The sequence below is a fragment of the Elephas maximus genome, chromosome 10 (assembly GCF_024166365.1).
Source record: "Elephas maximus indicus isolate mEleMax1 chromosome 10, mEleMax1 primary haplotype, whole genome shotgun sequence".
Lineage (NCBI taxonomy): Eukaryota > Metazoa > Chordata > Mammalia > Proboscidea > Elephantidae > Elephas > Elephas maximus.
In genome coordinates, this window is record NC_064828.1 from 107,604,640 (window position 1) to 107,629,094 (window position 24,455).

A 24,455-nucleotide genomic window follows, 5' to 3' on the forward strand; every position below is an offset into this window, starting at 1 on the left:
CCCAAACAAGTCTGGAGGAAGCACTGGACAAGGCATCAGAAGTCCCAGGACACAACCCAGCCGGGCCACTTCCCAGCTGAGACATGCTGGGTCGGTCCTGTCACTTCTCTGAGCCTTGGCTTCCTCTGCCGCAAAAAACAAAGCAGAGACCCTCCAAAACAAGCAAGGGCATGGGAGTAGACAGCCCCTACAGTCCTGTGCACGGTTCCTTGGCAGAGCACATTCAAAACCAGCTCTGGAGTCAGGCTGCCTGGGATTGAATCCCACCTGGATGCTATGTGATCTTGGGCAAGGAGCTTAATCTGTCTGTGCCTCAGTTTCCTCATCTGTAAAACAGAGATAATAATAGACTTACCGTGGAAGTACAAATGGTTAAGTGCTCGACAACAATTCGAAGTTACCCAGAGGCACCTCAGAAGAAAGGCCTGGCGATCTGCTTCCGAAAGGCCACAGCCTTGAAAACCCCATGCAGCGGTTCCGCTTTGGACACATGGAGTTGCCGTGAGTCGGAATCAACTCAACAGCAACTAACGACAACAACCCCCAGAAACTAGCTGTGAGAATGAAGTAGGATAATACACGGTTTAACACTTAGGGCGCTCCCTGACACGTAGTAAGTGCTCAATAAAAGTTGGCTATTGTTTGGTCCGTGGTAGGTATGAGTCCACTGCTGCGGTTATCATTATTGTTTCTTGAGCCTCGGTTGGCCTCCTTTCCTCCCCTCCCCCAAGTAAATGACAAACACTTGAAGCCACAGGTGTTTGTCTACCTAAGAACCTACTCTGGTGCCTGGGGCTGGGAGTAGGGCGTGTGGAAGTGGACGACTCGGTGAACACTCAAGGGAGTATTCATGCTCGTAAAACGGGTGTACACCACGCGCTGGAGCCTCCACACGAAGCAGACCCCTCCAGAGGCCAGGGGTTGGTGAACGCATCTTTGGATGATAAACACGTTTGGAGTCTGGTAGTAATGAGCTTGTCCGCAGCCTGAGTCACCCAGACCCGGTTCACCGCCTGTGCCCCATATACATCCATACAATACCAGAACCACAAAGTCAACCAGCCGGGAAATTCATTCATTCAACAAGTTGTAATTGGATGCCTGGAAACCTACTAATTCATGAGCTGGAAGAAGGGGAGCTATTATTTAGAAGCTACACAGGGACAGGTGGTTAACTTAATGTTATTGGACACGTGTTTCCTCGTGCCTTGTCCTCTGATCTTGAGCAAACTATACTTATGTGACATTGTTTATGAATTTATGAGGGCCAGCTCATCTTTCAGAAGACCTCACTTCGCAGTTTTTGTCAAAAGTCCTTCAGCCTTTACAACCGAAGACCTGTCTTTCTAGGTTGGGCGAACTCCTTTGCTAGTTAAAAGCTTTCTGTGTGTTTAAAAGGGGGAGGGATCCTGTCAAATGAGCCATAAAGCATAGGCTGAAGAAACGTGAAGTCCCACCCACTTTCTGTGACGTCCTGAGCCCCGGTTTCTGATTGCCCGCTTCAGACGTCAATCGCGGGGCGTGTGTCTTGCTGGGACACAGTGGAGGTCTACCCTCTGGTTTGCGGGGCGGTCGGGTGTATTCTCCGCACACCCCCCCTCGCGCTCCAGGCCCTGTCGCCCGACCCAACCGTGGAGCTGGCTAGTGCCTCCGCCGCGCCCTCCCGCACCGGATCGCTCCTCGCTGGGGCGGGACCTGGCTCCTGTCACTATGGTCAGTGGTCTTGGGGGAAAAGGGGGAAGGGGGGTTGGGGAGGGGGCTCGGGGGGCGGGGTCGCCACCCGGGCGCATGTGCACTTGCGGGACTGGGTACCAGCGCGAGGCTCAGCCCCCACGTCGTCCTCGCGACGTTCGGACCCCCGGGGGTACAGAGTCCAGGCGGATGCCGGGGGACCCCGTCCTTCCTCGGACGCGCCCCGTTGTCCACTGCGGAGGCCCAGTGAAGGGGAGCCAGCCCGGCCCCGAGGACCCCCACCCTCAGCGGGTCCGTCCCGGGTGACCCCGAAGGTGTCGTTCTCATAGCACAAGGTAGGCGCCTCGGCGGAGCGGGGGCAGGGGACTCCAGGGCTAGGGATCGCCTCCTCTTCTGTATGTAGTCCCCCATCCGACAGCCCACGACCCCACACACCCCATGGCTCAGCCGCCAGAACCCCTCCCAGGCCCGCCCCCCCGAGGGTGGACCTAGGGCTTGCACTGGTGGCCGGCTTGCCTGTTCCCTGAGCGGCTGCACATTCGCTGGGGGTTGGGGCCCACGTGGAGAGGCTGCCTCAAGTTTTGAGACACTGAGTTAGGGTTCCAGGTGAAGCAAAGACTAGACTCAGATCCCGTTGGAGCACAAAGGACCCCAGAGACCCTCTGAGCCAGGCCCAAAAGTGGAAAAGTGGGAAAACTGAGGCCCAGGTGGGGAATGGGCTAGCACTGACTGCGATGGACCTAGAACTAAACCCAAGCCTCTGGACTCCCAGTCCAGTGTTCTCTGTGTTACATCAGGCCACTTGCCAGGTTGCAGGGGACTGGATAAGTTGGTCCCTAAAACCCTCCAACCCTGAGCCCCTCTGCTCCAGGGAACCTATACAGTACAAGGGCAGACAGCCTGGACTGGGGTCACACAGCCTGAGGTTCAAAGCTCGCCTCCACCCCTTAGTAACTGAGAGGCTTTGGTCAGCCATCTCCCTGCCCAGTGCTGTTTGGACCATCTGGATAATGGGCCGCTGGAGGACCACATGATGTGTGTGGCACGCTTGGCCCCAGGTAATTAGCTACATTCGGCTTTTCACAGGGCAGTTCTACTCTGTCCTATAGGGTCGCAGTGGTTTGGTGGGTTTCCTGTGCCAACAAAGTCCTGGAAATGAGTGTTCACAGGCACCTGGGTCACAGCCTGGTCATGACTTGCCATGTTCTGGTTGTGGCGTGGACAGGTGGCTGCCCTGGACAAACCAGCCTGCCACTGGGGAGGTACCAGCTTCCTACTTCCATACTGTGCCAAAGGGGTCACCTGGCTCTGCTGCTCCTGGAAGGGGACCCAGGTGTTTTCACCTCATCCACAGGAAGTGCTGGGAAGTGGACTAATGATGGGTTTGGCCACCCAGGATCTGAAGGCTGGCTGCCACCGAGGAACTCTCATGAGAGCGTGACAGGGACAATAGGAGCTGGGACCCCACCTTCTGCCTTGTGTGCTGCACAGCAAGGCCTCTGACACCACTCTGCCCACCTGGCCTAACTCAGGAGACTGGAAGTCAGAGGGCAGGTGGGGTCAAAGGCACAGCAGGGACACCTAATCCAGCTCCCCCCGCCGCCCCATCAGTGGAGGCTTGGGCTCCTCGGAGGTGGATAAAGTGGCTACCCGTTCAACAGCACAGCAGTCTCGGATCACGTGGGGTGGAGGCTGTGTTGGCCTGTTTGTGTCTACCCACGAAGCATTTATTGAGCATCTGCTGTGTACCAGGCACCATGCTGGGGCTGTGTGGCGGTCTTTTGTGTATGAGTCCACGTGGTATGGATGGGATGGAGTGTGCGTGTGTGATGGGCAGAGGAGTTTAACAAAATGTCTTTGGAAAATATAGCATCTTCTTTCCTTTCCCACTTCAAAGTCCCTTGGCTAAGCTTGAGGCAAGGTGCCAGTCAGAAGACACAAAGCCCCTTGGGAGGGCAGAAGAAGGGTGAGTGAGGGCCAGGCCTGGGGCTGTCACTGGCAGGGGCTGTAGACAGTGAGGGGTCTTGTCCTTGCGCAGGGTGCAGGTAATGCTTGTTGAATGAATAAGTGAGTATCAGGCATGGACAGCCAAACCACAGGTCCTCCTTTCATGTCTCAGACAAGCCCCTTGTAGGCACCCTCAAAGGCTGGGGCCCTGCCCTCTCTAGGACCTCGTTGTCTGGACAGACACACAGCAGCCCCTGACTATTGATCATGAACGAAGAGGCCTGACCAAGGGCTTTGGGAGCGCAGCAGGAAGCCAGTAGGAAGTGTTGGAGAAGGCTTCATGAGGAGGACTTTTGAGCTGGGCATTGAAGGATGTATAGGAGTGTGTAAGATGGATTTGGGGAAGACTGCACCCCAGCTCCGGACAGTATGCTTAAAGACCTGGAAACATGGTCAAGAGTGGGATATTCTGGGAAAGGCCAGCAGCCTGTGTGGATGCAGGGAGGGAGGGAAGAGGAATCTAGAAAAATATTAGGTGGGGTCAGAATGTGCCACACTGTGGAGTTTGGGTTTTATTCTGAAGATAAGGAGAATCATTAGAGATGTTTGATAAGTAAGAGACGGTTGACTTGGAAGACCTCTCTGGCAATGGACGTGGGGTTGGAGGTGGCCAGGCGGGAGTCAGAGACCAGCTCACCCATTTGTTCACTCATTCTCTTGGTATACGTTTTTGGAGCCTCACTGTGTGCCAGGCACCAGGGATCTGGCCACAACAGACAGATACAGCAAAGCCCCTGGCCTCATGGATTGACATCTAGTGGAGGGAGACAGACAGTATGCAGGTGGGCAAGTGAACCCATGGTCCAGATAATGCTCTGAAGAAATAAAACAGGGTAAGGTGATAGGGATGGGGAGGGACAACTTAGGCCCAGGATGGTCAGGGAAGGCCTCTCTGTGTTATGCAAAGAGGCAGAGGAGCAGTCCAGGCAGAAGCGACAGCACGTGCAAAGGTCCTGTGGTTGGAGTGAATTTGTCTTGTTGGAGGAACAAAAAGCAGGCCATGTGGACGGAGCTCAGAGAAAGCGAGGTGAGTATGGGCCGACTGGGGTAGGACTTTGGAGGTTGTCCTCAAAAGGTTGAGTCTTTTTCTAAGTGAGGGAAGACACTGGGAGGTATTAAGGAAGGGTGTGTAAAGCAGCTTGCATGTAAAGCAGCTTGCGCTGGCTGCTTGTGGAAAACAAGTTGCGATGGGGGCAAGAGTGGAAGCCTGAAGGTAGTTGCAGCCTGGTTGTTAGCCGACTCAAGGCAGCACCACTAGATTCTAATAATCCCCTGCAGTGAACCCTGGGAGAAGGTCTGAGATTAAGGAAGTACCCAAAGGGCGACCCCACAGCCCCGTATTCTCCATCTTCTCCTGCAGAGGGAGCAGCACCACAGCCCAGCCTGCGGCCCCAGGAGCGCGGTGGACCAGGGAAAAGGTCTTTGGCATGAGCACTAGCTGGATGCAGGGGTCTTTTGTGGAGCTGAGGAAGCCTGGGGAGAAGGTAGAGAGGAGCAAGAGAGCTGTTAAACCTGTTACCGCGGAGTCAGCTCTGACTCCTGGTGACCTAATGTGTGTCAGAGTTGAACTGTGCTCCATATGGTCTTCAATGGGCAATTTTTCAGATGTAGGTAGCCAGGGCTTTCTTTTGAGGTACCTCTGGATTGACTCAAACCACCAGCTTTTCAGTTAATAGCCAAGTGCTTCAACATTTGCCCTACCTGGGCAGCCTAAGAGAACAGTTAAAAAACAAAACCAATGCTGTTGCTGTTGAGTGGATTGTGACTCACAGTGACCGCATAGGACAGAGCAGAACTGCCCCATAGGGTTTCCAAGGAGCGGCTGGTGGATATGAGCCGCCGACATTGTGGTTAGCAGCTGAGATCTTAACCACTGTGTCACCAGGGCTCCAAGTGAGCAGTGAGGGGCATGTTAATTCGGAGATGCAGGTCAGGCATGTGAGTGGCTGATGGCACTTGAAGCCTGGAGCTTCAGGGAGAGGTCAGGGCTGGAGACGAAGATCTGAGGGTCAGTTGGGAGGGTGTTGTGAGAGTCCAGGCATCACGTGATGCAGAGGCAGGCCCTCTCTGCTTTGCGAGCTGAAGAGCAGAGAAGAACCATGTGGTCAGCTGAATAGCGGCCCCCAACGATGTCTGCATCCTAACCCCTGAAGCCTGTGAGTAAAAAAAAATGGCTGCCTCCTTATCTAGTGCCACTGTAACAGAAATACCACAAGTGGGTGGCTTAAACAAACAGAACTTTATCTTCTCAGTTTAGGAGGCCAGAAGTCCAAATTCAGGGCACTGGCTCTAGAGGAAGGCTTTCTTGCTCTGGGGGAAGGTCCTTGTCTCCTCACCTTCTGTTTCTGGGTTCCTTGGTGATCTTCATGTACTGTGGCATCTGTCTTCCTCCATCTCTGCTTTTTGCTTCATCTGTTCTTTTGTATCTCAAAAGAGATTGACTTAAAAAACACCCTATGCTAACACTGCCACATTAACATAACAAAAAAAATTCCCAAATAGGATTATAACCACAGGCATAGGGGTTGGGGTTTACAATACAAATTTTTGAAGGACACGCTACAATCCACAACAATAGCCAATGGGGCTTTGCAGATGTGATTAAGTTGGGAATTTTGCAATGGAGAGATCATCTTGGATTATCCAGGTGGACCTCTCACTATGCTTGGAGAGACTGGATCCAAACCCTGAGCTGTCCCTTTTCCAATTCTGGTAGGGGTGCCACTGAGGACTCACTGGAGGCGGTGAGGATCCCGCTTGGGATCACACGCTATTGTGAGGGTTATGAGACAGGTCTTTAAGGGAGAGAGGCACACAGCCTGCAGGACGGAGCTGCCCAAGCCCATACCTTCCAGCTTGGCCTGTCTCCTGGTGGGGTGGGTACCTGGAGACCATCACCCAGTGCTGGGTGCATGGGGTTCACACAGGCAGGGGTGTAGCGGCTATGAGGTGGAAGCTCCTGTGTCACCCTAGCTTTGGGGGCCTCTCTCTGGCTTCCCTTGAGATGTCTCAACAGAAGCTTTCAGTGCCACAAACAACCTGGCTGGGCCCATGAATTGGGATTTAGGTGGAGGCTAGGTCTCAGGCTAGTTGAGGAATCCTTGGGTTCTGTGGGCAGGTTTTCCCGGGTGACCCAAACAGTTTGCACTCAGCTGCTAAGCTAAGGGTTAGTGACTTTAACCCCCTGGTGGGCATCGTGGAAGAAAGACCTGGCGATCTGCTTCCGTAAAGATTACAGCCAAGAAAACTCTATGGAACAGTTTTACCCTGTAACACATAGGATCCCATGAGTTGGAATAGACTCGACAGCAGCGGGTTTGGTTTAGTGTTTTGGTGGACAGGTTTTAGATATGTAGAGAGGTTTTGGAGAGACTCTTTCTACCAGTTTGTGGGTGGGGCTCAGTATAAGAATTAGGGACATTGATGGGACAGGAGCAACCACCATAGCAGGGAGACCTGGGAAGCAAGTGTCCAGGGGACAGATAGAGTGGCAGGCTCCCGGCAAGGACCCCAGCCTGATCTGAACACCAAGCTTGCCTTCTTCATCCTGCTAGCTCCCAGATGGCTGGGGAAAAGCCAGTGATTAAAGAAATGTCCCTTCCCGACTTCAAAATATGGGTGCCTCCACTCAGCCTGTTCATTGCCAAGCAGAAGTGCCATCCACCTGACTTAATCAATTAGCATCTATTTGCAAACCAGCAATGAAATTCAGGGCTAAAATCCTTTCAAGTGGCTTGGTTAGGTCAGATGGGTCACCGCGGCCTGCCTGTTCTTTCCCCATAGCATCCTGGAAAATTTCAGCCACAGTTTAGAAAACAGAACAAAACATTCATTAGTCAGCCGAGGCTAAACCCAGAGCATCGCACCTGGTTATTGGGCCAGTAAATTGAGGCTGTGCCGGAGTTCTCCCTGGAGCTTGAGGGTCTAGTTTTGCCCAGGGGTGTGAGCAGGCCATGCTGGGGGGAGGGGGGGGGCCATGATCAGAGCTGACTTGGGTCATTCTGAAGGTGAACCAGGCAGGGACTTGAAGCCCCAAAACCAATGCCATCCATGTGGCCCCAGAAACACACCCGGGGCCACTACGGGGTGCTGGAGCTAACCCAAGGGTCCATTATCTGGGGATGGAGGCGGCTGACCCTGGGAACATTTGTCAGCAGGGGTAGATCTTCCCAAGTATTCAGTGGGGGAGAAGGGGGGGACCTGATAGCTATAGAATAATATGTATGGAACTTCAAGACTACATGCGTACATAAAGCAACACTACATTTTTAAAAAGACATATCGAAAGATGTACGAGAGGGGCTACACGTAGGGTCCCCATGAGTCGGAATCCACCACAGGGCAGCCAACAACCACCACCACCACCTGTGGGGAACTGAGGCAGTTCAGGAACGGGAATAGGGATGGGGATGAAGGGAAAAAACTTGAAAAAGAGTGCTTTGCAGAGGCCAGGTTGACAGCGTGCCCTGTGAACTGAGTGTGTGGACCTCAGCTCCCAGTGGCAGAAAGGCCCCCTGAGTTGCTGTTTCATATTTTTTCTTTATATTGACTGTTTTAGGTAGCCTAAGTAAATTTGTTAAAAAATGCAAAGTTTATACTACTATGGAGAATGGAAAATTTGGATAGGTTCATTTTCCCTTCCTAATCTATCTTTTTTTTTTAATCTATCTTTGGAAACCCTGGTAGTATAGTGGTTAAGTGCTACAGCTGCTAACCCAAAGATCGGCAGTTCACATCCACCAGGTGCTCCTTGGAAACTCTATGGGGCAGTTCTACTCCGCCCTATAGGCCCGCTATGAGTCGGAATCAACTTGACGGCGAGTTTGATTTTTGGTTTTTAATCTCCCTTTAAGTATCCTTTATCTTGCCTGTTGCTGGCAGCCTTCTACATTTAAGTTCTTATCTCTGCATATTTAAGATAAATTCCTTAAACTTCTTTCCACTCCTTTTTTGATTTCTTCTCAGAAACTGCTAAAAACAATATAACTGATTTTACTTCCTTCTCTGGCCCTCGCTTCCCCGCCATTTTGCTTTTTGTTTTGGGCACTCCAAGGACAAACAGCATCAAATACAGTTGTGTTGCCTTTTCTCCTCTTTATTTTAAAAATTGTGGTAAAATGTACATAACATTTTAACCATTTTTAAGTGTCCAAGGGACAGTTCAGTGGCATTAATATTGCAATACTTTGCAACCGTTACCATTGTTTATTTCTAAAACTTTTTCATCACTCCAGATGGAAACTGTGTACTCATTAAGCAATAACTTCCCGTTCTGCCCAGCCTTCAGCCCCTGGTAACCACTAATCTACTTTCTTTCTCTATGCATTTGCCTATTCTAGGTATTTTATGTAAGTGGGACCATACAGTATTTGTCCTTTTGCGTCTGGCTTATTTCACTCAGGATATTTTCAAGGTTCATCCATGTCGTAGCACATATCAGAACTTCATTTTCCGTTTATGGTTGAGTAATATTCCATTGTATATTTTGTTTATCCATTCATCTGTTGATGGACACTTGGGTCGTTTCCACCTTTCGGCTGTTGTGAATAACACTACATACGTATCTGAGTCCCCGCTCTCAGTTCTTTTGGGTATACACCTAGGAGTGGAATATATTGCTATTTAATCCATTGTTTGAAAAGGCCCAAGCCATCATCTTAATTCATCTGGCTGTAAAAACAACAAGGCTTATATAAAGTGCAAACAGATTGTTAGTGAAATACCAAAAAAACCAAACCCATTGCTGTCAAGTTAATTCTGACTCATAGGAACCCTGTAGGACAGAGTAGAACTGCCCTATAGGGTTTCCAGGGAGTGGCTGGGGGATTCGAACTGACAGCCTTTTGGTTAGCATCTGAGCTCTTAAACCACTGGGCCCCCAGCAAACTTTTCTTAAGCCTGGTAAGACCATAACTACAAGGGAAGCTGGGAAAATGAGAACTGGGAAAGAGGGACAGGATTGGCATGACTTAACCCAGTCATTTTTCACATGTTGCCCTGAGTGAAACCAGGATTGTGTTAGTGGGGAAGGAAGGGGTAATGGATGATGGGAAAGCAGCCCAGAGTGTCTGCCCAGAGGTGTTGTCTGATTGTTCCTGACATCAGGTCTCCCTGCTGCTCTGCCAGCCTGCCTCTGTAGTTTTGGAGCAGAAGGGAGGAAGGAGCCTGAGCCAGGCTTATTCTTGCAAAGAAAGGTGGGTATAGAATGAAATCTTCCAGCAGCAAAATTCGGAATCCCCTCTCCCCGTCTCCAAGCATTTGCACGTACTGTTCCTTCTTCTATAAGCACCCTCCCTCCTGTTCTTTGGAACAACGAATCCATCCTTTTCTACTTTGAAGCTTTCTTCTGGGGAGGTGCCCTACCCTCCCACGTCAGCGCATGTCAGGAGCCACCAGAAAGGAAGAAAAGGAATAAAAGTGTGAGTTCAAGGGAGAGCTCAAGCCAGACTTGGGAGGAGTGGGGAGATCAGGGAGGCTTCATGGAGGAGCTGGCTTTTAGTTTTTGGCTTCAAAGCACAGATAGGATTTCCGTTCCTTCATTTAACGAACTTTTCCTCATTTCCTCCTCTGTGCCAGGCCCTGTGACGGGCCCCAGGAAGTTGAATAATGAACTGAAGGTCACAGACAGTATGATAAGCTGTCTCATGCCAAGGGACACCCTGTGGCTTTGGAGACTTATAGCTGGGAACATCCAAGCCCCCTAGAAATGCCCCTTCCCAATCCCAGTGTCACTCCTCTGTCCTGGATACTGGGTTTGGTAATTGGGACCAAAGTAGCTCATCATTAGGCAGAAGTTTGGACTCTGTCCAGGTGGAGAAAGGGCTTTGTACCCCCCCGCCCCCCATGAGCAGGGTGATGTTGGGTAGAGAGTCAGTGATGAAGCCGAGGGACAACCTGGGGAGGCTGTGTGGTCCAAGGCATGAAGTGAAAGTGACCAGCTTCAGTGACCATTAAGTGTCAAAACGATGGTGGTAAATGGATAGAAAATGAGATTTCCATTTACAAAGCTCCCAATTCACATCAACTTCCCAGCTGCACACGTGCTGCGTAGAAATGGGCTCCTTGGGGACCATGCAGGTGAGACTATTGCATCTCACTAGCGTCACTTAGAGTATAAGCTGTACGTGGCTTTAACACCAGTTTCTCCCACGTTATTTTCATGACAAAACCAAAGCTGTTCCTAGGCAGATAAAAGGAGCGGGCCTCCATGTCTGAACCCAGCAGGAAAAGCCTATGGCAGAGACGAGGCCCACGCAAGATGGCTGCAGAGATGTCTCCTGCAGTTTTGGCCCCTTAGCTTTCCCTTCTCCCTACCAGATGATTTCTTCTCAGCCCCACAGAGACCCTGACTCCTCTAGGACAGGGCTTGCTTTCCAGGTTGGAATTGACCGAGATGTACAGCTGGGCTGCACTGTGAACTTTCACCAGTAGGTGGTGCATGAAACTGCCCTCCCCATCCCATGGCCTCTTTGCTTGTGAAACCTTCCCTGGCATCCCCAGGCTGTTGTGGAGGGGGGGGTCTCCCTCTGTGAACCAGTGCCATGCAGTGTGGCTTCTTATGGGGACCTTATCACACTGCGTCATTATTGTTATCCCCCCAGATGGTGAGCCCTGATGGGTAAGGCTGTATCTTATCACCTCTCTTTCCAGCATTTAACACAGTCCCTGGCCCATGCTGAATGTTGTGGGATTGTTGGGTGGATGGACAGACGGACGGATAGACGGACGGATGGATGGACGGACAGATGGGTTGGGCAGTGGGTGGATGAACGGATGGTTGGATAGATGGGTGGGTAGATGGATGGATGGACGGATGGGTGGGTGGGTGGGTGGGTGGCTGAACGGATGGATGGATAGATGGATGGATGGATGGGTAGGTGGATGGGTGGATGGATAGATGGATGGGACAGGAACAATAGAAGGAGACAGAGGGATATATCATTCTTCAGCATGAAGGTTCCTTAAGTTTGAGGTATTCCATTCTATAAAATGAATCAGTTTCGATGTTGCGAGGTGAGGTTCCTTATAATCAGGGATGCCTCTACTGATGGTGCTGACTGTCCCAGTTTGAGGAACATGGAAATCCAGGCGTGCCTCCAGGAGACTGATGCCATACCCGTGCGTGCCTTTCATGGGAAGGTCACTATTTACTATTTTATTTAACAGTTCAGAGAATATCAGCTGGGTGAAATCCCATCAGTTGCTTCTGAAATTGTCTCACCTTTTCTTCTTTATCTTTCAGAGTGAAACATCTTTCAACCTAATATCAGAAAAATGTGACATTCTGTCCATTCTTCGGGATCACCCTGAAAACAGGATTTACCAGCGGAAAATCCAGGTGAGGCAGAAGGGAGGGAGAAGATGGTCCTAAGTGAAATGGACTGGAGCTGGGAACAGAGAAGGAGGTGCACGTTGAAAGCCAGAAGGGCTTGCAGAAATCTGGACTAGGCTCCTGAGCAAATTAAAAGACTCCCAGAATAGTTGTATGTTGGGTGTTTGTTTTGACATGGAGTCCTTTAGTTGCAAAACCTAGCATTTTTTTTTCAATCCAGGCACTAACCTAAGTGCTTTATTTACTCACTGAGACCTCATTACATCTCTGTGAGGTAAGCACCATCATTACCCCCATTTTACAGCTGAAGAAACTAAGGCAGAGGAATTAAATGATATCCCCAAGGTCATACAACCTGTGAGTGGCAGAGCTGGGATTTGAACCCAGGCAGACCTATCTCATAGCCACATTTGTTACCACTACACTGGGTGGTGCAAGTAGTTAAGCATTTGGCTACCAACTGGAAGGTTGCTGGTTTGAAGCCACCCAGAGGTGCCTCAGAAGAAAGGCCTGGCAATCTACTTCTGAAAAGTCACAGCCATTGACAATCCTATGTGCAGTTCTATTCTGAAGCACATGGGGTTGCCATGAGCAGAACTGACTCGATGGAAACTGTTTTAGGAGCCCTGGTGGTGCATTGGTTAAGGGCTCAACAGCTAACCAAAAGGTTGGCAGTTCGAATCCACCAGCCACTCCTTGGAAACCCTAAGGGGCAGTTCTGCTCTGTTCTGTGGGGTCACTATGGGTCGGTATCAACTCAACGGCAACGAGTTTGGGTTATTTTCGGTACACTAAGTTACCGCTCTGGACTAAAGGCCTCTCCAGCTGGGCTGAGGGAAAGGGGACATTGCTGGAAGCCTGTAGAAGCTCCCAGAACAAGGCAGTGGGAGGAGCTGGTTGCCCTCTCAGTATCTCCAGGGCAAGCACCACCTGCCTCTCCCTGACATCAGCTGACACTCTTGCTTTCTGTAGAAGATGCCTTCTCTGGCACGTGGCAGAAAGTCTGCCCCAGCCCTACAGGACCTTCGTCCCCTTGGGTTCCCTCACAGAGGCGCAGTGCGGTCACTGGGTCCCAGTTACTGATCCTAAGGGACTCCATTTGGTCCAGCTAGGGCTCTTGTCGATTAGGGCCTAGAGGCAGGGCGTCCTGTGATCCAAACACAGCCACAGGGAGCACTTCCTGGCAGGAGCAAGGGCTGGTGGCACACCGACCTCCTGCCCACTGGAGCACTCTTGGGAGAATAGGACGGGGTCTCCAAACAGCACCTCCTCTCCTCCTGGCCTGCCTCCAGGAGGCCGGGGTCAGCGCCGAGCCTTCTGATTGCTGTGGTGGGAACAGGCATCTCCCCACCCCTTGAAAACCATTCTCTCTGTCCAAACCCTGCCTTTAATCCCAAGAGGCAGGAAGAGAGATTTGTGGCCGTTTCAGAGGGAAATTGCCAGCTGGGAATGGAACAGGAAGAGGGTGTAATGGGGAGGGCCACACCTTTTGAGAAGTGTTTGCAGGATGGGGCAGAACTGCGTGGTACACCTTAGGAGGCCCTTCCAGCCGGCTCTGCAGCCTGTTCCACTGCCCCAGCCACAATGAACTCAACGCTCCCACCCCTCACCAGGCGTTCTCTCTGCTCACATGTGCCGGCCCCCACCTCCCTTCTCCTGGTAACTCCTACTGCTGTCAGTGTCATTTCCTCCAGGAAGCTTTCCTGGACTTCTGACGTCTGGTATAGATGCCAGTGTGCCATGGTTCCCCAGCCCCGAGATTCCCTTGCCCTCCCATTGCCACCATCTGCTTGTCCAGCATCCCCCAGACTGTAGGCTGCCTAAGGGCAGGGACTGGGACTGTCGCCCACAACTCCTCGGTACCTGACATACAGTATGCATGAATGAGAGTGGGGGAAACGGTGAAGGGACAGCCCAGACTGAAAGGAGGGGCAGGTGTTACCTGGGGGTAGGGGGGCTTGACGCAGCCTGTCTCATTTCCACCTCTCTCTGGCAGGAACTCAGCAAAAGGTTCACCTCGATCCGTAAGACCAAAGGGGATGGGAACTGCTTCTACAGGGCCTTGGGCTATTCCTACCTGGAGTCCCTGCTGGGGAGAAGCAGGGAGATCCTCAGGTGAGTGGATGTGCAGGGCCCACAGCCCGTTCCTGGTACTTTTGGTTCTGCTCTCTGGGCCAGGTCAGCCCTGAGTCTCCCTGAGGAGACTCTGCTCAGGCTGCCTAACCCCGGGAGTGAGCTGGAGGGCTGCCTGGCGGAGGTGTTTGGTGTTGGGGGTGCACAGCTGCCCGCTGTGGTTGAGATGGGGCAACAAGAGGCAGGGGTAGGATCAGTGACCTTCCAGGTCCGAGTCAGCCTGGTGAGCCACTGATACCCGCTGACGCACTGAAAAAAGAAAATACACAAGGCAGCTTTGCCTCAGTTTTCTGCATCGTATCTGCCAACCTTGGTGTTGAGTGTGTGTGACCTGGCACTAACCCGGTCAGGCCTGGGGCTAGAGGTTAATGCCACCAGAAGCTCTCTGTCCTGAAGCTGCTCCCAGAGCAACCCCAGTAGGCCTTCCTGCTTTAGTTCAGGGCATCTTGTCCTTTAGTATTTGTGAAAATTACCTGGGACCTGTTAAGATGCCAATTCAGTGGGTCTGGGTGGGGCCTGAGACTCGGCATTTCTCACAAGCTCTGAGGAGATGCTGTTACTGCAGGTCAGACGACACTGAGTAGCCAGGAGCTAAGAGAACTGGTCTCTGGGGGCCTCATGGCCCTTGGAGGATGGGATGGAGGCCGGGGCCGCCCTTATTGGTGAAACACACCTGCACACGCTCCAGAGCCCCTGCAGAGCTGCTGCCGCTGTCCATGGTGCCCGCATGAGGACGCTGTGGTTAAGGCAGGCTTCTCAATAGCAGCACTAGCGACGTTTTGGGCTGGATAATTCTAGGTGGTGGGGGCTGTGCTGTGCATTGTGGGATGTTTAGCAGCATCCCTGGCCTCTACCCCTAGATGCCAGGAGCATGCCCTCCCCACAACCATGCCAATCAAAAATGTCTCCAGACATTGCCAAACGTTCCCTGAGAGGAAATGACCCCAAATGAGAACCACTGGGTTCCGGCCACCATCTCCCACTCATAACAGATTCTCTCAAAGGGGATGTGAATGAAGCCACCTGCCCTTATTCTGGATGAAGCCTTCGGCATGTTTTCCGGGCAGCATATTTACTGGGCCACTTGTGATGGAGTCAGCTGTCTCGAGCCACCCCTACCTCACTGCCCCATGATGGTGGAGATGGCACCGTGCAGGGTTAAGACCCCAACTCTGCCCTCCTCACGCCCTGTGTCCCCGGAGTTGTACAGTACAGTGGCCCTGCTCTGAGGTCGGGCCACTGTGTGTCACTCATCTCTGTATCCCCAGCACCTGGCATGGCACCTGGTACAGTGGGGTCAGCAGTCATTGATGAGAAATGACAGTGGGAATGACACAGAGGTTTAGGGGTAGGTGGCCCTGGGAGGGGAAGAGGGACGGGGGCAGAACTGGGAGTGGAGCTATGCCCATCGCGGCCTTGAGGGGATGGAGTGACAGGCCTCAAGCCCTGGCCAGAGAGAGCAGGGCTGGTACTGGCCCTCGGAGAAGCCCTGGTGAACAGCAGGGACTCCTGGTGCCGCTGCCAGGGCCCAGGGCTGTGGGCCACCCACACAGCAGATACAGACAGAAACGGAGCGGTGCTGCAGAGCCAGCACGGACCCACCAAATCCCTACCTGGGCCCCAAGCAGAAACCTAGCGGGTGGTGGCCGAGGCAGCACAGCAATGGCGAGACGAATACGGTTAACGATAAAGACTACTGCGCATTCCGTCCCTGCTGCTCAGCGCCCTGCAGTGGTGGCGTGCTGTTACTACCCACTTTGTACAGGAGGGAAACTGAGGCCCAGACTCAGAGCAGCTTACTGGTGGGGCTGCAGCCAGAGCTCATTCCCCCCACTTCACACTCCCCCCTGCCCCACACCATCCTGGCTGGCTCCCCCCGCCCCACACCATCCTGACCAGCTCCCCACTGCCCCACACCATCCTGACCAGCTCCCCGCTGCCCCACACCATCCTGACCAGCTCCCCGCTGCCCCACACCATCCTGGCCTGCCCCGCACCATCCTGGCTGGCTCCCCCCGCCCCGCACCATCCTGGCCAGCCAGGGGCCACGCTACCTTTAGGCACAGAGCCCCCATATATATCTTCTGTCTTAGGAGACCTGTAGCCCTCCACACACCACTCCCCCCACCTTCGTCTGCCCTCTCAGCAAGGCACCTCCGCCTTTCCCAGGGCACAGCAGGTTTGAAGCTGCCTCAGAACTTCCCTGATGTGCCTTCTACTCCCTTGTGGAAACTTCCCCCTCCTTCATCTTCGTCAGAGTCTGGGCCCACTTCCCGGGGCTGCGAGGCTGGTCAGCCGAGCCACTGGGCTCTGCGTATGCTGATTGGTCTCCAGTGTCCTCCATGCTGTCCTCCTTGTGTGGGATATGCCCCTCCATCCGTGGACCAGTTAGTGTGTCTGTGTTTCATTGCCACTGCTAAACTCTGTCCTGGGGCCAGGGGCAGGAGGTTCCTCACCGTGCCCCCCAGAGTGCCAGGGCAGGTCCCAGCAAGGGGCTGTGCTCTCAGGGGGCCAGTGGGAGCAGAGAGAAACCAGCAATACTTAGGGAGTAAGAATTCACAGAGAAGGGGCCAAGCCTCTAGGGTGGCTAAGAGTTTGCCAAAGGAAAAATAGAGGCAGAGCAGTGGCGTGCTGGCAAAGTTTAACACCTGGTACTCCCGGGGAAAAGCCCTGATGTGTAGCGTTTGCCAATTCCTGTGGTGCAAAGACTTCTACCACCATCTTAAGCTACCAGAATGAGGCCACTGAACTGGCAGTTGGGAAGGGTTATGCAATAACACAAGGAGCCCTGGTGGTGCAGTGGGTGAGAGCTTGGCTGCTAACCAAATGGTGGGCGCTTCGAATCCACCAGCTGCTCAATGGGAGAAAAATGTGGCAATCTACTTATGTAAAGATTCCCAAAATACCAAACCAAACCCACTGCCGTCGAGTCGATTCCGACTCATAGCAACCTTATAGGACAGAGTAGAACTGCCCCACAGGGTTTCCAAGGAGCGCCTGGTAGATTCAAACTGCTGACCTTTTGGTTAGCAGCCATAGCTCTTAACCACTATGCCACCAGCCTTGGAAACTCTATGGGGCAGTTCTGCTCTGTCCTACAGGGTCACTATGAGTCGGAGTCAGCTTGATGGCAATGGGTTTGGCTTTGGTTCGGTGTGATAACACACCGTTATATAACGTTTCCACCACAGAGATAGGCATGAATAACGTTAGCATAGATAATAAAATTAGTTGTGAATATTGTCTTTTTTTTCAGTATAACTTACTAAATTGTAAATATGCGTAATTTGATTTTTGATAATGGCCGTTTAACCACCAGCTTACAAAACTCCTGAGAATCTAACACTTGGCCTGTGTGAGCCCGCTGGCACTAATGGGGAGAAACAACAACGGGGGTGGGGTGGGAGGTTTGGCAACGGGCCAGGGATGAGGTTGGTGAGATGGCAGGGGCCTTGCCCTGGACATCCCGGCTGAGGAGCTGTGTCAAGGGAAGTAGGGGTCAGTAGACACATTAAGTAGAAGGCTGTGGTAGGTCACTCCGGAGCTACTTGGAGAGAAAGACAAGAAGTGAGGGAAGGCTGGGCATGGCCCTGGCCAGAGATGGTAATGAGGCGGCAGGAACCATGGGGACAGAAAGGAGGGACAGAGTCAAGAGACGTTTCAGGGGTAGAATCAACATGTCTGGGAGTGGTTACCTCAGTTTCTCATCTGTGAAATGGGTGTAATACCCACCTCCTGGGGTTGTTTACAGAGGGGTGGACAGAACAGGTCAGCGTGCAGCCCACGTCAAAGTGCTCTGAGAAGTGGAAGGTCCTTCAGCTCTTAGTGACAACACCCTTCCCAGGTGCTGGAGGGCCCCAGTGGGTTGAGTGTGGGATGAACACTGTCATCCACCACTCCCTGTTTCCCCTTTAGGTTCAAGGAGCGTGTACTGCAGACCCCAAATGACCTTCTGGCAGCCGGCTTTGAGGAGCACAAGTTCCGCAACTTCTTCAATGCTGTGAGTTCACCTCGGCCCAGGTGGCCGAGGACCGGCTCCCTCCACGCTGCCAGAGCAGGAGGGGCAGGCGCTGGCCAGAGCCCCTCAGGCCCGGGTGGCTGAGGACCAGCTCCCTCCACACTGGCAGAGCAGGAGGAGCGGGCGCTGGCCAAAGCCCCTAGGGCCCAGGTGGCCGAGGACCAGCTCCCTCCACGTTGCCAGAGCCCCTCAGGTCCTGTGCTCTGTGGTTGTGCCCCTCCTGCTCCTGCTGACTTGCGGCTTGTGGGCATTATGTGGGGACGGGGAACCCCAGGGCCCTGCCCTCCCTCTGGGAGAAGGCACCTGCTTCTGGCAGCCACTGGGATTCCCAGGCTGGGAGACTGCCCAAGGCCGCCTTCACCCCCATTCCCAGTCCTCCCCCCTCATCTGATTAGTGAAGGGCTGAGGTGTGGATGACTCTCAGACCCCTGCTGCTCTGAATCTACATAAAAAGCCCACCCATGATAGTGACGGAGAGGCGTGCCAACTGCTGTCCCCTAGACATGTTTCCCAGTCGATTCTGACTCATGGCAACCCCGTGTGTAGCAGAGTAGTTCTGCTCCGTGGGGTTTTCAAGGCTGTGACGTTTTGGAAGGAGGTTGCCAGGCCTGTCTTCCTAAGTGCCTCTGGGTGGATTTGAACTGCCTAGTAGCCGAGCACTTAACTGCGCTACCCAGGGACCCCTTCCCTAGATGTGACTCGGCTAAAGTGCTAATAACACAGTGTTTATAACCCCGGTTAACTAGCTTTGGAGGAATCTCAGATGCATTTAATACCTCAACTGGAGGCTCTAAAGAGGAAAACGCCAGCTGAGGAGTTCCGTGGAGGGAGGGGGATTGGCCTGGCCCACCCTGGCTGATGGCCTGGGCCACCAGTTTTACAGCGTGGTGGAGCTGGTGGAGAAGGACGGCTCGGTGTCCAGCCTGCTGAAAGTGTTCAATGACCAGAGCACCTCGGACCGCATCGTGCAGTTCCTGCGCCTGCTCACCTCCGCCTTCATCAAGAACCGGGCAGACTTCTTCCGGCACTTCATCGACGAGGAGATGGACATCAAAGACTTCTGTGCTCACGTGGGTCCTCGGGCGACGGGCAGAGGGCCCTCAGGCCGTGGGGACCCAGCCCGGCCCCCACCCCAGCTCCACTCCTGCCTCCTGCCCCCGCAGACATTAGGGCCACCATCACCAGCTGGGCGACTTGGGCATCAAGCTGAATTTGCAGTTCAAAGAGCATTAGGTCAGGAAGCTGGAGAGAAGTCCTGCCTGAGCTGCCTGGACTCTGTGGCTCTGGGCAAGCCACGTCCCCTCGCTAGGACTCAGTTTTCCCATCTGGAAAAAAAGGGCTTTGGGCTGGCCTGCTTACAAAGTTGCACAGTAGCAGCTGCAGTTAACGTTCACCCCAAAACGAACTTTGGTTAGGATATAAGGTGTTTATTAGGCAATTTTCCTGAGAAATCAGAAGGTCCAGCCCCCAGACCCTTATTATTTCATGGCAACCATCAGCAGCAGCCAAGTAGCTGCTGTCCCCTTTCCTTGGGGCTCCCATGCCAGCTGGCCCCCACCTCTGTCCCTCTGCATTGCTCAACGTCCCCCCACACTCAACACTCACGTTCACTCACCTGGCCTCCGTGAGCACTTAAGCTAGGTGTCCCTGATGGCAGTGCCCCTCTCAGCTCTGAAATTCTTTGATTCTGTGCTCTAGGGAGCCCAACCTGAAAAGCAATTCCTGCCCCTGTTTGTTCCCAGATTCCTCAAAGACCTTGCACTCTTCTTATATGTATAACAAAAGGGTCTGGAATCAAAAAGAGCTGGATTCATGTCTTGCAATTCTAGCAACTTCTAACTGGGTTACTTCCTCTCAAACCAAAAAACCCCATTGCCATCAAGTTGATTCCGACTGATGATGGAATTAGAGTAGAACTGCTCCGTAGGGTTTCCTGGGCTGTAATCTTTACAGGAGCAGATTGCCAGGCCTTTCTTCCGTGGCGCTGCTGTGTGGGTTTGAAACACCTAGACTTTCATGCTCACGTCTCTCTCATGAGTTGTGTGATGGTTACTACCCAGCACGGGATGTGGCCCATGACCATGACAGCCAGGACTGAACTTGTTCCTTGCCGTCTGGCAGCCTTCCCTCCTAAACTGGATGTTTTCATTTTGGCCTTTGCAGGAAGTAGAGCCCATGGCCATGGAGTGTGACCACATCCAGATCACGGCCCTGTCACAGGCACTGAACATCGCCCTGCAGGTGGAATACGTGGACGAGATGGACACCGCACTGAACCACCACGTGTTCCCCGAGGCGGCCAGCCCTTCCGTTTACCTGCTCTATAAAACATCCCACTACAACATCCTTTATGCAGCCGATAAACGTTGATTGATTTGGGGCCAAGCAGTAGAGCCTGTCACCTAACGGGACTGCATTCTGAATGGAACATTACGGCTTTTCAGTTTTTTAAGCGATTTAACCTGTAGCTAGGAAACGTTCAGCCTGTGGGCAAAGCCACTGGGAATAAGGCCTACCCGTTATGGACTGTGGTAACTTGGTGATACTATTTATTTTGATGAAGGATCAAATGCTTTCAAACTCTGGGATGGGAAGCCAAGGGGCCTGGCTCTGCTCCCGGTTCCCTGTGAGACTTTGGGTAGGTCACCTCTGTGGGCCCGTTTCTTCGTCTGGAGATGGTTCCTGCCCAGTACTGACTTCCAATTGTTGTAGGGAAATGTGGTTTCTCTTCGCCAGGTGCAGGGCCTCTCCAGAGGGGAGGAAGGCGAAAGGTCACATCTGACTCAGGTGACTTAGCAGTTCCACGGTAAGGAATCGAGTCCAGTCAGTTGGACTGGACTTCGGTGGATGTGACTGAAGTGTTGGCCTGTTGAGGCTAACTTGGGCATGGAGGATTCAGTGTGGAACCAGACATCCATGATGGGAGTAAGTTTTCTTATCCCCAGCTTAAGAAAAAAGACAGGCTTTTGGGCCAAAGTCCAGAATAGGCCCGTGGCCTTCAGCATGAAGCTCATGTTGTTGGGAGCCCAGGCAGAAGGGGCCCCCTCCACCTCTCACAGGGCCAGGACTGCGTGGCTTTTGGAGGACAGGCCCTTCGGAGTTCGTCAGCCCCACCTGACACAGGCTTGACAGAGTGGGGTCTGGTCCAAAATCTTAACATTTATCTCTGGAACTGGGAAGCTGCAGTTGTCCCATCATCCCCAACAAGTCCTAGGAGTAGTTCTAGATACTCAGCCAGCGGAGACATGAGCACATGCAGCCATGGCTCCAGGTGAGCAGAGCAGACATTTTTCAAGGCTGTCTTTGGCTTCTGTACCCCTTTCCCCTTCTGCTCTATCAATGGGCTGCTGAGAGCTCAGGTGGGGAAGAATAGGGACCAGCTGAGGAAAGTGACAGTTGGGCAAGAGACTTCTCACTTGTTGAAACTGCCTGGGAGCCCAGAGCCCCAGCTAGCAGCCTCCTTCCTCATCCATCTGAATGTGTCCCCTTAATAACCTCCCCTTGCTGCCTCAGGACCCCAAGAGCCCCATCTCTGGGCTGGTGGGCGAGAGGCCAGCGGGGAACCAGACAGCGGCTGGGCTGAGGTGCCGCTCCTTCTGTGGAGAAGATGGAGAACACAGGGCTATGCCCTTTGGGCACTACCTTAATCTCAGGCCTTCTGCCAGCGTTCACTGCAGGGCATTTCTTAGAATCTGTTGGTGCTGCCATGAGTTGGCTAACAACCAGACTGCACAGGAAGGCTGTCAGCAGACGACTCAGTTTTTTTTACACACGTCAGGTTTCTATCACTGTTCTGCCTTTGGGAAAAGTCAACAGCCCTCTGAGACAGATGTCAGGGGGCTTCACTCCAGGCAGGACCCAGGTTCCCATACTGCCCTCAGCTGGGATTTGGACGAGCTCAAGCTGAGTAATGTCACTTTCCCACGGGAATGTCAACCTGATCCATCTGCCCATGGTCCCACCTGCTCTGCGTAGCGGATCTATTGCAGGTGCACTGGAAGAATGGGGGACACGCTTTGTGATGGGTGAATAGCATCTTCTCTGCCAGACAAGTCTCCAGGGAATCCCTATTTGCAAACTGAAGGGTGTGACCACACAGGTTCCCAACTGAGCCGCCCTCAGCTGCTCTGAGGGGTGGTAAGACGGGGCCCTGGGCCTCCCCGACAGGGCTCCCAAGTGCAGCAAACCACCCAGCACTAGCTGCCATGGCTCTGCATCTATAGCATGTGCAGTGTTCTCACAGGCAGACCTCTCTTTGGCACACCAGCAGGATAACCATCTCTGATGAGAACCATGCTGCCCTTCCAGGCCAGAGAGCTGCCATGCCTATGTGGGACGCCCTTCCCAGGACAGCACCTCAGTTCAGGAGCAGGATGCCTGGGTCTGGCAGAGGCCAGCCAAGCTATCACGGCCCCACACTCTGCTTCTCCCGTTGTTCACAAAGCCAAGTCCAAACCACTGCCCTCATCCCTCACACCTGCCCTCAGAGCTCATCCCAGGGCACTAGCTCTGCAGAGAAGAAGGAGTGGCAGAATTTACTGTCACTTCCAAAGACGTCGTGAACTGTTACCTCGCTTGCCACGGTGGCCAGTCATGTTGACCACACACTTCCTGACCAATTCTCTACCTGTACCCATTGAAACCGGCTCCCTCCAGACAAAAGCTGGCAGGGAAGTTGTATGACAGCTGGTCTTTACATTTGCACGTTCACTCTTTCCTTCCAGAGGAAACTTTATAAGCCAGTGGGAATATTTAGCAACAGAAAAGGGTAAACTGCCCTTGCTTTTGACTGAGATTCCTGTTAGCACAAACTGCAATAAAAGGGCCCTGAGCCAGACTGCCTGGGTTCAAACCTCAGCTTTGCCACTTGCTTTGTGACCTAGGACAAGTCACTTCCCCTCTCTGAGCCCCAATTTCCACGTTTGAGCAACGGAGACAATACCTTTATCCCAGGACTGTTGGTTACAATGGGGTGAGATTATGTGGGTGAGGACTACTGTAATCCCTGACACATAGTAAGTGCTCTACAGATGGGATGTTTCCCACCTAGCCACCCAACAGGACACAAAAGGGCGCTGCGAGATGGGGAGGTGCACCACCAAAGCAGTGACTGTGTGGCTTCCCAAGCAGTGGGAAGTGTCAAGGAAACCTGAAATGGGGTGGGGAGAAGGCTGTACCTCAGTGAGTGGCTGCCAGCAGCCCCGGGTCCTGAGGGATGTGGGTTGCACTCATAAGGGCAGTTGGTGAAAACATTTTCCCAGCATTAAAATGGTTTCCACAACAGCTTGTGTCCTGGCTTGTCATGTGGTCCATGACATGCACTGGAAATCCATGCCCCCCTGGGGCTTGTGAGGGCAAGTGGTTCAGCAACGACAGTGGATGCTCTCGCAAGGCCCGGGCTCCTTGTTCAGTGGCAGATCCAGGGCTCCAAGAACAGGCCGAGGGAGCCACAGGCCTCACACAGCCTCACCTCACCAGGTGGGAGGGCAGAGCTGCCTGGGAGCCTGGCCCTAGCTTTTAAGACCTACCCTTTAATACCCCTCCCCTCAAAAAGGAAAGATATGCTGTTAGAGGCAAAGGGAGGCTATCACTGGACAACAGCGGATCTCTCTCCCGCCCGTAACATGGCCCCAAGCCCCCCATGGCTAAGGAACTGCTTATTAACCCTGCTGACCTCTGTATACCATTTGTAAAATGGAGAATCCCCCTGCCAACACCTGGCAGTTGTAAGTCAGGAAGGAGGCTGGGGCTGACCACGGTGGCAGAGGCCAGTTTTCTTCTCTCCCATCTTCTGTCTCCCCCTCCTCCCAAGGTCACCAGGGACACTGGGCAGGCATTCCTTGGCAACACTGCTGTCTTTAAAGCAATTTTCTAAACTTGCCCTGGGCCCAAAAGGAAGACACCCCTGGGTTGTAATCCCAGCTCTGCCACTTGGCTGCTGGGTGATCCTTAAACACTAAGTGTCAGCTTCCTCAACTATTTGAAAAAAAAAGGATTAAAATTCAGGTCTCAGGGCCTTGAGGAAGACTAAATGATACAGAATAGATAAAAGTGTCCCAGTGCCTGGCATGTGGTTGGCACTCAATGACCTTTGCATCTGAATTCAGGCATGAGGCCAGGTGTCCTCACAGCAGTCATCCAGGGGCCAGAGATGACTACTGCCATCCATCCTCCCAACCCTGCCCACCATGAGGCGAGGGAGGCCGGGTTACTTGGATCTTGGTGTGTCTGGGTCCATTTGTGTACCCTCTTCAAATGCATGGACTCCCTTGA

At 53.0% G+C, this 24,455-nt stretch overlaps 1 protein-coding gene across 1 annotated transcript; it reads left to right on the forward strand.

The window, feature by feature from the left end:
- Positions 1-1,519: 1,519 nt before the first annotated feature.
- OTUB2 (OTU deubiquitinase, ubiquitin aldehyde binding 2) lies at positions 1,520-24,257 on the forward strand. The gene is made up of 6 exons (XM_049898056.1): positions 1,520-1,713; positions 11,942-12,037; positions 14,028-14,146; positions 18,080-18,164; positions 19,058-19,252; positions 20,346-24,257. The coding sequence occupies exons 1-6, from the start codon at positions 1,711-1,713 to the stop codon at positions 20,550-20,552; spliced, it is 705 nt and encodes a 234-aa protein (XP_049754013.1). The 5' UTR covers positions 1,520-1,710; the 3' UTR covers positions 20,553-24,257.
- Positions 24,258-24,455: the final 198 nt, after the last annotated feature.

Bases quoted from the DNA above. Each gene is read 5' to 3' on its own strand.
- OTUB2 (XM_049898056.1), top strand. The intron at 12,038-14,027 runs GTGAGGCAGAAG...TCTCTCTGGCAG, and splicing joins TTTACCAGCGGAAAATCCAG to GAACTCAGCAAAAGGTTCAC. The intron at 14,147-18,079 runs GTGAGTGGATGT...TTTCCCCTTTAG, and splicing joins AGAAGCAGGGAGATCCTCAG to GTTCAAGGAGCGTGTACTGC.